The sequence below is a fragment of the Procambarus clarkii genome, chromosome 66 (assembly GCF_040958095.1).
Source record: "Procambarus clarkii isolate CNS0578487 chromosome 66, FALCON_Pclarkii_2.0, whole genome shotgun sequence".
Taxonomy (NCBI): domain Eukaryota; kingdom Metazoa; phylum Arthropoda; class Malacostraca; order Decapoda; family Cambaridae; genus Procambarus; species Procambarus clarkii.
Window position 1 is genome coordinate 20337255 of NC_091215.1, and position 13911 is coordinate 20351165.

At 49.1% G+C, this 13911-nt stretch overlaps 1 protein-coding gene across 1 annotated transcript; it reads right to left on the reverse strand.

The window, feature by feature from the left end:
• Nucleotides 1–6662: 6662 nt before the first annotated feature.
• LOC138355232 (golgin subfamily A member 6-like protein 2) lies at nucleotides 6663–11638 on the reverse strand. The gene is made up of 2 exons (XM_069310094.1): nucleotides 11551–11638; nucleotides 6663–7234 (listed from the first exon to the last, which is right to left on the reverse strand). The coding sequence occupies exons 1-2, from the start codon at nucleotides 11636–11638 to the stop codon at nucleotides 6663–6665; spliced, it is 660 nt and encodes a 219-aa protein (XP_069166195.1).
• Nucleotides 11639–13911: the final 2273 nt, after the last annotated feature.

Genomic DNA, 13911 nt, shown 5'->3' on the forward strand with positions numbered 1-13911 from the left:
GTTACCTCACCACCGTCCACCATGGTTACCTCACCACCGTCCACCATGGTTACCTCACCACCGTCCACCATGGTTACCTCACCACCGTCCACCATGGTTACCTCACCACCGTCCACCATGGTTACCTCACCACCGTCCACCATGGTTACCTCACCACCGTCCACCATGGTTACCACACCACCGTCCACCATTGTTACCTCACCACCGTCCACCATGGTTACCACCGTCCACCATGGTTACCTCACCACCGTCCACCATGGTTACCACACCACCGTCCACCATGGTTACCTCACCACCGTCCACCATGGTTACCTCACCACCGTCCACCATGGTTACCTCACCACCGTCCACCATGGTTACCACACCACCGTCCACCATGGTTACCTCACCACCGTCCACCATGGTTACCTCACCACCGTCCACCATGGTTACCTCACCACCGTCCACCATGGTTACCTCACCACCGTCCACCATGGTTACCTCACCACCGTCCACCATGGTTACCACACCACCGTCCACCATGGTTACCTCACCACCGTCCACCATGGTTACCTCACCACCGTCCACCATGGTTACCTCACCACCGTCCACCATGGTTACCTCACCACCGTCCACCATGGTTACCTCACCACCGTCCACCATGGTTACCTCACCACCGTCCACCATGGTTACCTCACCACCGTCCACCATGGTTACCTCACCACCGTCCACCATGGTTACCACACCACCGTCCACCATGGTTACCTCACCACCGTCCACCATGGTTACCTCACCACCGTCCACCATGGTTACCTCACCACCGTCCACTATGGTTACCTCACCACCGTCCACCATGGTTACCTCACCACCGTCCACCATGGTTACCTCACCACCGTCCACCATGGTTACCTCACCACCGTCCACCATGGTTACCTCACCACCGTCCACCATGGTTACCTCACCACCGTCCACCATGGTTACCTCACCACCGTCCACCATGGTTACCTCACCACCGTCCACCATGGTTACCTCACCACCGTCCACCATGGTTACCTCACCACCGTCCACCGTGGTTACCTCACCACCGTCCACCGTGGTTACCTCACCACCGTCCACCGTGGTTACCTCACCACCGTCCACCATGGTTACCTCACCACCGTCCACCATGGTTGTCTCCCACTTAGGCTTAGCATCAGGTTTTCCACTTAACATTATATTATAATTTCCTTGACACTTGTGTTAATGTTGACATTTGCTTCCCGGCGCTTTGTGTTGCAGTGCACAAACCTACAGAGGTGTAGGTTTGTGCACTGTGGGTGCTGGTTTCTGCACTGTGGGTGCTGGTTTGTGCACTGTGGGTGCTGGTTTGTGCACTGTGGGTACTGGTTTGTGCACTGTGGGTACTGGTTTGTGCACTGTGGGTACTGGTTTGTGCACTGTGGGTACTGGTTTGTGCACTGTGGGTATTGGTTTGTGCACTGTGGGTGCTGGTTTGTGCTCTGTGGGTACAGGTTTGTGCACTGTGGGTGCTGGTTTGTGCACTGTGGGTGCTGGTTTGTGCACTGTGGGTACTGGTTTGTGCACTGTGGGTACTGGTTTGTGCACTGTGGGTACTGGTTTGTGCACTGTGGGTACTGGTTTGTGCACTGTGGGTACTGGTTTGTGCACTGTGGGTACAGGTTTGTGCACTGTGGGTACAGGTTTGTGCACTGTGGGTACTGGTTTGTGCACTGTGGGTACAGGTTTGTGCACTGTGGGTGCTGGTTTGTGCACTGTGGGTGCTGGTTTGTGCACTGTGGGTGCTGGTTTGTGCACTGTGGGTACTGGTTTGTGCACTGTGGGTACTGGTTTGTGCACTGTGGGTACTGGTTTGTGCACTGTGGGTACTGGTTTGTGCACTGTGGGTACTGGTTTGTGCACTGTGGGTACTGGTTTGTGCACTGTGGGTACTGGTTTGTGCACTGTGGGTACTGGTTTGTGCACTGTGGGTACTGGTTTGTGCACTGTGGGTACAGGTTTGTGCACTGTGGGTACTGGTTTGTGCACTGTGGGTACAGGTTTGTGCACTGTGGGTGCTGGTTTGTGCACTGTGGGTGCTGGTTTGTGCACTGTGGGTGCTGGTTTGTGCACTGTGGGTGCTGGTTTGTGCACTGTGGGTGCTGGTTTGTGCACTGTGGGTACTGGTTTGTGCACTGTGGGTACTGGTTTGTGCACTGTGGGTACTGGTTTGTGCACTGTGGGTACTGGTTTGTGCACTGTGGGTACTGGTTTGTGCACTGTGGGTACTGGTTTGTGCACTGTGGGTACTGGTTTGTGCACTGTGGGTACTGGTTTGTGCACTGTGGGTACAGGTTTGTGCACTGTGGGTACAGGTTTGTGCACTGTGGGTACTGGTTTGTGCACTGTGGGTACAGGTTTGTGCACTGTGGGTGCTGGTTTGTGCACTGTGGGTGCTGGTTTGTGCACTGTGGGTGCTGGTTTGTGCACTGTGGGTGCTGGTTTGTGCACTGTGGGTGCTGGTTTGTGCACTGCTCGTGTAGTTTTGTGCACTGTGGGTGCTGGTTTGTGCACTGTGGGTACTGGTTTGTGCACTGTGGGTACAGGTTTGTGCACTGTGGGTGCTGGTTTGTGCACTGTGGGTGCTGGTTTGTGCACTGTGGGTGCTGGTTTGTGCACTGCTGGTGTAGTTTTGTGCACTGTGGGTCCTGGTTTGTGCACTGTGGGTACTGGTTTGTGCACTGCTGGTGTAGTTTTGTGCACTGTGGGTGCTGGTTTGTGCACTGTGGGTACTGGTTTGTGCACTGTGGGTTCTGGTTTGTGCACTGTGGGTTCTGGTTTGTGCACTGTGGGTACTGGTTTGTGCACTGTGGGTACTGGTTTGTGCACTGCTGGTGTAGTTTTGTGCACTGTGGGTGCTGGTTTGTGCACTGTGGGTGCTGGTTTGTGCACTGCTGGTGCTGGTTTGTGCACTGTGGGTGCTGGTTTGTGCACTGTGGGTGTAGGTTTGTGCACTGTGGGTGTAGGTTTGTGCACTGTGGGTGTAGGTTTGTGCACTGTGGGTGTAGGTTTGTGCACTGCTGGTGTAGTTTTGTGCACTGTGGGTGCTGGTTTGTGCACTGTGGGTGCTGGTTTGTGCACTGTGGGTGCTGGTTTGTGCACTGTGGGTACTGGTTTGTGCACAGTAAATTTAGCTTTGTCCCGTTTGTAAGATATGATTTATTCATTATCTGCACAAAAACGTTTGAACACAAATATATAAAATAGAAATGTTTAGAGCAGAAAGGAACTTCGAAGTTGTCAGTGTGTGTCGTACAGCAGTAAAAGAGACTAGTCCTGTCCTATTTATCGATAATATGCTGTTATACAAAATGTTGAATATGTTCAAGTATATATAACACGTGATATAATAAATGCCTCTATGCTAAATGCTTTAATAATAAATAATTTAGCTATAAAAATGATATAAGAGTTGATTACAGTGATTGTGTAGTTGATTTTTTTTTAATTCGGTAATTAGTAATTAGGCGGGGCACTTCAGGCAACAATTGGAGAGAAAATATTCGCTTATGGTTTGGACGTCAATTCATATAAAGACCATCTTGACTTTGGCTTGAGTATGGTGAGTATACTCACAACACCATCCAAGGCCTGAGTATGGAGTATACTCACCCACCACACATCACCCAAGGCCTGAGTACACTCACCCACGACATCGCCCAAGGCCTGAGTATGGAGTATACTCACCCACCACACATCACCCAAGGCCTGAGTATGGAGTATACTCACCCACCACACATCACCCAAGGCCTGAGTATGGAGTATACTCACCCACCACACATCACCCAAGGCCTGAGTATGGAGTATACTCACCCACCACACATCACCCAAGGCCTGAGTATGGAGTATACTCACCCACCACACATCACCCAAGGCCTGAGTATGGAGTATACTCACCCACCACACATCACCCAAGGCCTGAGTATGGAGTATACTCACCCACCACACATCACCCAAGGCCTGAGTATGGAGTATACTCACCCACCACACATCACCCAAGGCCTGAGTATGGAGTATACTCACCCACCACACATCACCCAAGGCCTGAGTATACTCACCCACCACACATCACCCAAGGCCTGAGTATACTCACCCACCACACATCACCCAAGGCCTGAGTATACTCACCCACCACACATCACCCAAGGCCTGAGTATACTCACCCACCACACATCACCCAAGGCCTGAGTATACTCACCCACCACACATCACCCAAGGCCTGAGTATACTCACCCACCACACATCACCCAAGGCCTGAGTATACTCACCCACCACACTTCACCCAAGGTCTGAGTATACTCACCCACCACACATCACCCAAGGTCTGAGTATACTCACCCACCACACATCACCCAAGGCCTGTTTATGGAGTATACTCACCCACCACACATCACCCAAGGCCTGAGTATACTCACCCACCACACATCACCCAAGGCCTGTTTATGGAGTATACTCACCCACCACACATCACCCAAGGCCTGTTTATGGAGTATACTCACCCACCACACATCACCCAAGGCCTAAGTATAGAGTATACTCACCCACCACACATCTCCCAAGGCCTGTTTATGGAATATACTCACCCACCACACATCACCCAAGGCCTGTTTATGGAGTATACTCACCCACCACACATCACCCAAGGCCTGAGTATACTCTCCCACCACACATCACCCAAGGCCTGTTTATGGAGTATACTCACCCACCACACATCACCCAATGCCTGAGTATACTCACCCACCACACATCACCCAAGGCCTGAGTATACTCACACACCACACATCACCCAAGGCCTCAGTAGACTCACCCACCACACATCACCCAAGGCCTGCTTATGAAGTATACTCACCCACCACACATCACCCAAGGCCTGTTTATGGAGTATACTCACCCACCACACATCACCCAAGGCCTGAGTATAGAGTATACTCACCCACCACACATCACCCAAGGCCTGAGTATAGAGTATACTCACCCACCACACATCACCCAAGGCCTGAGTATAGAGTATACTCACCCACCACACATCACCCAAGGCCTGAGTATGGAGTATACTCACCCACCACACATCACCCAAGGCCTGTTTATAGAGTATACTCACCCACCACACATCACCCAAGGCCTGAGTATAGAGTATACTCACCCACCACACATCACCCAAGGCCTGAGTATAGAGTATACTCACCCACCACACATCACCCAAGGCCTGAGTATAGAGTATACTCACCCACCACACATCACCCAAGGCCTGAGTATGGAGTATACTCACCCACCACACATCACCCAAGGCCTGAGTATGGAGTACACTCACCCACCACACATCACCCAAGGCCTGAGTATAGAGTATACTCACCCACCACACATCACCCAAGGCCTGAGTATGGAGTATACTCACCCACCACACATCACCCAAGGCCTGTTTATAGAGTATACTCACCCACCACACATCACCCAAGGCCTGAGTATAGAGTATACTCACCCACCACACATCACCCAAGGCCTGAGTATAGAGTATACTCACCCACCACACATCACCCAAGGCCTGAGTATAGAGTATACTCACCCACCACACATCACCCAAGGCCTGAGTATAGAGTACACTCACCCACCACACATCACCCAAGGCCTGAGTATAGAGTATACTCACCCACCACACATCACCCAAGGCCTGAGTATGGAGTATACTCACCCACCACACATCACCCAAGGCCTGTTTATGGAGTATACTCACCCACCACACATCACCCAACGCCTGAGTATAGAGTACACTCACCCACCACACATCACCCAAGGCCTGAGTATAGAGTATACTCACCACACATTCCGTTACGAATGCCGTCTGGTTCGTGCCTTTCATCCCCCAAGTGTCATTTTCCTGCCCATTGAACATACTCGACGGTCCAGGAATCGTTCCAGTTCACACAGGAAGTAAACAAGGCTTGGGAGACAAATTTAGTGTTGGGAATTCTTAAGAGGATTCCAGTCTTCCAATATGGCGGCCGTGACGTCACCACTCTAGCCAGCTGGATAGGGAGCCGGTCGGCCGAGCGGACAGCACAGTGGGCTTGTGATCCTGTGGTCCCGAGTTCGATCCCGGGCGCCGGCGAGAAACAATGGCCAGAGTTTCTTTCACCCTATGTCCATGTTACCTAGCAGTGAAGTAGGTACCTGGGTGTTAGTCAGCTGTCACGGGCTGCTTCCTGGGAATGGAGGCCTTGTCGAGGACGGGGCCGCGGGGTCACTAAAGCCCCGAAATCATCTCGAGAAGATATCCCGTCCTCCAAAAATTTGAAGGTTTAACAGCACAAGTGCAATTATGTACTTTTCATAGCAGTTAGGAATTGTACTTATTTTCAGTTAGTATTAAACCGTACTGTCAAATATATTGTGATTATTTGAGTTTACCTGAAAAGCTGAATAGAAAACCACAACCTAACCTAACCTAACCTTACCGTACTGTCAGTTCGGAGGATGTGTTGCAGCCGCAGAGTTCCCGCCAAGGCGAGGGCGCCGCGAGCCCCGGATGTAACAGAAGGGTGTGATTGGTGACAAGTTGAAAGCAACAGCCAATCAACAGGTCCGATGTCTCGTGACCACGAGAAGGGCAGCGAGATGGCTTGGACACTTCACCGTTCCGCCGAGGCCGACCCGCCGACCTCCTGCCGTGGCCGACCCGCTGACCTCCTGCCGTGGCCGACCCGCTGACCTCCTGCCGTGGCCGACCCGCCGACCTCCTGCCGTGGCCGACCCGCCGACCTCCTGCCGTGGCCGACCCGCCGACCTCCTGCCGTGGCCGACCCGCCGACCTCCTGCCGTGGCCGACCCGCCGACCTCCTGCCGTGGCCGACCCGCCGACCTCCTGCCGTGGCCGACCCGCCGACCTCCTGCCGTGGCCGACCCGCCGACCTCCTGCCGTGGCCGACCCGCCGACCTCCTGCCGTGGCCGACCCGCCGACCTCCTGCCGTGGCCGACCCGCCGACCTCCTGCCGTGGCCGACCCGCCGACCTCCTGCCGTGGCCGACCCGCCGACCTCCTGCCGTGGCCGACCCGCCGACCTCCTGCCGTGGCCGACCCGCCGACCTCCTGCCGTGGCCGACCCGCCGACCTCCTGCCGTGGCCGACCCGCCGACCTCCTGCCGTGGCCGACCCGCCGACCTCCTGCCGTGGCCGACCCGCCGACCTCCTGCCGTGGCCGACCTACCAAATGGGTTCAGCAATTATGGTTTTGACAGTGCCACTTGGGTCGCCTAATTTATGCGCTCTCTTGGTGAATATCATATTGTACTCGCCTAGTTGTGCTTGTGGGGGTTGAGCTCTGGCTCTTTGGTTCCGCCTCTCAATTGTCAATCAACTAGTGTACAGATTCCTGAGCCTACTGGGCTCTATCATATCTACATTTGAAACTGTGTATGGAGTCAGCCTCCACCACATCACTGCCTAATGCATTCCATTTGTTAACTGCTCTGACACGGAAAGTTCTTTCTAGCGTCCCTGTGGCTCATTTGGGTACTCTGTTTCCAGAATTCCCTACCAGAATTCTTCTGATAATTTTGTAGGTAGTGATAATGTCTTCACCCCTCACTGTTCTGTCAATTGTGGAGAGCTTAAGAGGCTGGAGACTTGGGGTCTGATTTGAGATTGGTCTAAGTTTGTAACTTTTGACTGGTTTGTGGCTTGTGATTGGTCAAAGCTTTTGGCTTGTAATTAGTCGAAGCACAAGATTTGATGTACTTAATTATTCCCTACACGGCACGTCAAGGGCAGGTTTACACTTATAACAGCATCGGCAGCAAGTCAAGATTTACACTTATCTTCTCCACGAACAAGAGGGGACAATCTGTCTACTTCGTGTGTCACTAAGACAACCTTCAATTCCTTTACTGGCTGCTGATGACACCGATCACGCTGGATATAGTCCGGTGCTGCTTGGGCGATCACGTGGTATATGTACTTAACATTTCTCTACATCATCACCTCACTATCACAACTTTGAGTCAAAGGAAATGCCCGTCACACAAGTCTGTGGAAGGGGGGCGCACGACAGTAAACTTGAATGCAAAGTTTAGCGACCTTTAAGTTCATGGAGCGGTCACTAAGCCGAGTTAGCTTGAGAACACGTCCTACTGAGACGGATTCTGACTTTAGAATGACGCTTGCTGGACACCATGCTGCTTAGGTTACATGGGTCCTTTGAAACACTTCACTCATGCATAAATAAATGGGAAATGAGTAAGATAAAAATATATCACAGCCCGTCATACAGGTCTGTTAGACATGATGGACAAGTACCAAGATTTTTGGAAGGCTTGAGACCATGATAAGTGACCCTTCACTTGCAGCATCCTGAAACTACCGTTTAACTCTTCTACTTACTCCTAGTCTGTAGATGACTGTAGAATTCTATTGTTAACACGGATGTTTTGTCCTAGCAGCTCATTAAGTAGGTGTCGGGAGGTACCTAGGAACACAGACCTGAGTCCTGGGGTCCGTCTAATTACCCAAAGCCTCGTAGCATTACGTAAGTTACGAAGAAATATGATATATTTACTCACAATAATGTTAGTGCTGAATGTAGAACATTAAAACACAGATTTTTTTTACTCTGAAATAATATAACTTTATAATGAAATTAGACGAAACTAAGTGGTAGGTGATGCAATAAGAAATCGACGATCCAAGCAACAATGTTGTGGAGCGACTTATCCAAGATATATTGTTGCCTGGAGAGTGCTGGCATATGAGCCTCCTGTATCATACCAAACCTAACCTAACCTATCCAACCACTTGGGCTGGACGGTAGAGTGACGGTCTCGCTTCCTGCAGGTCGGCGTTCATTCCCCGACCGTCCAAGTGGCTGGTCACCATTTCTCCCCCCCCCCCCCCCCCCCCCCCGTCCAAGTGGCTGGTCACCATTTCTCCCCCTTATACCTTAATTAATACCTTAATTAATTTCCCCTGATAGTTCCCTTCCCTTCCTGGCAACAATATATCTTGGATAAGTCTCTTCAAAATATTGTCGCTTGGATCGTCGACTTCCTATGGCATCACCTGCCACTTAGTTTCGTATAATTCCTTTATAAAATTACATTATTTCAGAGTAAAAAAAAAAATTGATCTACATTCAGTACCAGCATTTCAGTGAATTAATAACATATTTCGTAATTACTTAGTGCTAGGAAGCTTTAGGTAGCTTCAGATAATTATAAGGACCGACTCACATTGCATCCTTAAGACAGACGTGAAATTCCATTCTCTCTCACCTGTTAATCACAAAATGCCTTGGACCAAATACTCCTATCTCTCCTGGTATAGGAATGAACGCATACTTAAACATCTACATACACTGAGCATGGCAAAACCGATAAATAAAGGCTTGTTTAAAATAAGCACAGGAATATTACAGGTTCAGCCAACAATCATATGTTTGTTCACTTATTGAAATATGTATATTAGTAAAATCCTCCAACCTTAAAATGCTGGCATATCAATACAACAGCTGACACACATCTATCATCATCATTTAAATTCTCTCGGCTGATGCCCACTAACAGCACTTCCCTGTGACAAAACAGTTTATACTCGGTCCCATCACCACATGAACGTAACTATACATGAACGAGTATCGCCCAGATACTCCCCTAGGGCTCAACAAGGAGTTATTAGTGGACTATCGTGGAGAAAGCGCTAAGCCATTAGGACTATATAGCACTGGGAAGGGGTCAGGATAAGGATTTGGGACGGGGCGGGGGGGGGGGGGGGAGGAAAGGAATGGTATCCAACCACTTGGATGGTCGGGGATTGAACGCCGACCTGCATGAAGCGAGACCGTCGCTCTACCGTTGTTGAGCCCTTCTTGTCTCGCAACCCGTTCTCGCAAATTCGTAAAGTCAATATTGACTTATTAACTACGTGCATAGGTGATATACTAAACATAATAGATACCCCTAAAAAGATTCATAGAAAACACCGACCTTACCTAACCTTGTTAGTATCTTAAGATAAGCATCTTATTGCTTCGTAATTACAATTATTACTTAACCTATACCTATTATAGGTTAGGTAATAATTGTAATTACGAAGCAATAAGATGCTTATCTTAACATACAAAGTAGGTTAGGTAAGGTTGGTGTTTTCTATGAATCTTTTTAAGGGTATCTATTATGTTAAGTATGTCACCTATGCACATATTTAATAAGTCAATATTGACTTATTAAATTTGCAAGAACGGGTTGTGTCTCGTCACTAGGCTGTCCCAAGAACTTCACTGTGGTACATCTGGCAGCTCCGTCATCCCTTGGTGGATAAAGCTGGATATAACTAAACATGTCACAGAGGAACAGTTTACAAATCTCCTTTCGCCTTTAGTTGCGCCACTCAAATGCACTCTCACTCGAAAGACAGAAAACCTTAATATATGTGATCTGTATCCAAGGTGGATTTCTTGTGGATTCTATCCTCTGCAGCTGGATTTTATCCACCGTCGTTATTCAGATATGTCGTGTCGCATCTTTATGAACTCTTCGTGCAATGATAGAGCCTCCCAGACAGGAATATACGATTTTGCAATCACCAACAATGAGATAACATCTTCCCATATCAAAGAAAAGTAAATATATATTAAAATCCGTACATGGTCCAGCTCCAATCATACTGGGGCTCGATCATGTACGATTTAATACCCTCTGGCTAGAGGATATTTTCACTAGCCAGAGACCCACTCTGGCTAGAGGATATTTTCACTAGCCAGAGCCGCACTCTGGCTAGAGGATATTTTCACTAGCCAGAGCCGCACTCTGGCTAGAGGATATTTTCACTAGCCAGAGCCGCACTCTGGCTAGAGGATATTTTCACTAGCCAGAGCCGCACTCTGGCTAGAGGATATTTTCACTAGCCAGAGCCGCACTCTGGCTAGAGGATATTTTCACTAGTCAGAGACCCACTCTGGCTAGAGGATATTTTCACTAGCCAGAGCCCCACTCTGGCTAGAGGATATTTTCACTAGCCAGAGCCCCACTCTGGCTAGAGGATATTTTCACTAGCCAGAGCCCCACTCTGGCTAGAGGATATTTTCACTAGCCAGAGCCCCACTCTGGCTAGAGGATATTTTCACTAGCCAGAGCCCCACTCTGGCTAGAGGATATTTTCACTAGCCAGAGCCCCACTCTGGCTAGAGGATATTTTCACTAGCCAGAGCCCCACTCTGGCTAGAGGATATTTCCTCTAGCCAGAGCCCCACTCTGGCTAGAGGAAATATCCACCAAGCCCTCGCTGGTGGGGCTCGGCACCTCTCCACCAGGCACATCAATAGCTCCGGCGCCGTTACCAAATTTCACTCCCATCTGAGCTGTCGAAAGACATCTGTTCTCTCTCTGGCAATAACTGTCTCCCTAAATCTAGTATTTTCCTTCTTGCACTGGCAGTCACTATACAAGTTATCTCAATGGCACTAATATATATCGCTGAAGGGTACTAAGCACTGTTGCTCATAGCTACTGACCTGGTGGAATTCTTACCTCTTGTGGAGTGTTTTGGAGTGTCGTCTGGTATGACGAAATATATCTTCCCTTCAGTGGTAGTTATACACTCGGCTGTCTTTGCCATAACCGCTGCGACTCTATGTAATGGGCTTGAACTTGAACCTTAGATATAATTCACCACAGTATTATCTAAGGTTTGCCTCTCAACATAAACAAAAATATATGTTGTGCCAGTCCAGAGGTATCAAGATGGGGGAGGGAGTAACTGTCGTGTAGGTGATGGTGACTGTTAAACTGAACTGGCGGATCATGTTAACGTGTAACAATTAGAATTATCACTTCAACACGTCAGAGTAACTTGAATCATTCTCATACCTTATCGTAACACCCCTGGCACTCTACACACACTCACGCGCGCCCTCAGCGAGCCTCTGGCAATGATCTTTAACGAGTCACTTATGTCGGGAGAATTGCCCAGTTGCTAGAAGACGGCAAATGTACCGATTTTCAAGAAAGTAGATAGGGAGGAGGCACTTAACTACAGACCCGTATCACTGACAATTATCCCCTGCAAAATACTTGAAAGGGACAATTAGGCTAAGACTTGTTACACACCTGGAGAACGTTAGGTTTGGAAATAAACATTAACATGGGTTCTGGACAGGGAAATCATGCCTAACAATCCTTTTGGAATTCTATGATAAAATAACAAGGATAAGGCAGAACCGGGAAGATGGGCTGACTGCATATTTCAAGACTGCCAAAAAGCCCTTGATACAGTACTGCACTGGAGTACCTCAAGAATCGGTGATGGGACCAATTCTATTTTTAATATACGTAAATGACATGTTTATAGAAGTAGAATCCTACATGTCGATGTTCGCGGATGACGCAAAATTAATGAGGGTTGTGACAGATGAGGATTGCAGGATCCTCCAAGAGGACTTGAACAGGTTGCAGAGATTGTCACAGATATGGCTACTGGAGTTCAATACGAGCAAATGTAAAGTCATGGAAATGGGATTAGGTGATAGGAGACCAAAGGGACAGTACACAATGAAGGGGAACTGCCTACCTGAGACGAGTTGAAAAAGAGACCCAAGAGTGGACCTAACACCCAATCTGACTCTTCAGACACACATAAATAGGATAATGACAGCAGCGTACTCTACACTGGCAAAGTCACCTTTCAGAATTCCAAGTGAGGAGGCTTTTAGAGCACTTTACACTGCGTACATAAGACCAGTCTTTAGAGTATGCCGCGCCATCATGGAATCCCCACCTGAAGAAACACATAAGGAAACTGGAAAAGGTACAGAAGTTTGTGACAAGCCTCGTCCCAGAGTTACGAGGGATGGGATTTGAAGAGCGCGTGAAGGAACTGAACCTTACGACACTAGAAAAAAGATGGGAGAGAGGGATGTCATATGATAGGAACATATGACATACTCATGGGAATTGACAAAGTGGAAATAGATGAAATGTTCACACGTAATAGTAACAGAACGAGGGGACATGGGTAGAAGCTTGAAACTCAGATGAGTCACAGAGATGTTAGGACGATTTCTTTTAGCGTGAGAGTAGTGGAAAAATGGAATGCACTTGGGGAACAGGTTGGGGAAGCAAACTCTCTTCATAATTTTAAAACTAGATATAATAGGGAAATGGGACCGGAGTCATTGTTGTAAACAACCGATGGCTAGAAAGGCGGGATCCAAGAGTCAATGCTCGATCCTGCAAGCACAAATAGGTGAGTACACCCCCCCTCTACACCTGTCTGATAGCTGAGTGAACAGCGTTCTGGAGTCGTAATCCTAGTGTCCGGGTTCGATCCCAGCTGATGGCAGAAACAAAATAGGCAGAGTTTCTTTCACCCTGATGCCCTTGTTACCTAGCGCTAAATAGGAACCTGGGAGTTAAACAGCTGTTACGGGCTGCATCCTGGGGGGGGAGGGGGGGGAGTGAGGGGGAAAAATTAGTTAGTAGTTAGTAACAGTTGATTGATTGACAGAGGCGGGCCGAAAGAGCAGAGCTCAACCCCCGCAAGCATAACTAGGTAAATACACACACCCTGGGACCACACGCAGTAAACCTCAGTAAACCTTCGCAGTAAACTGTTCTGGGAATTTTGAGAACAATGCCACTTAGCCCGTTTCCAGACTCCCTTAATTGTTGCGAGCTTCCTTTGTTGTAAAGAGCTTCCACCGTCCTCCCTCCACCAACCCCCCCAGCAGCCACCCCCCCTCTCCTATAACTAATGTCTACTTTGATTATACCCGGCAACTGCAGGTATACCCCAGGTATATACACACACACTGCCCAACCATTTGGACTGGACGGTAGAGCGACGGTCTCACGTAATGCCGATTGGCGTTCAATCCCCGACTGTCCTAGTGT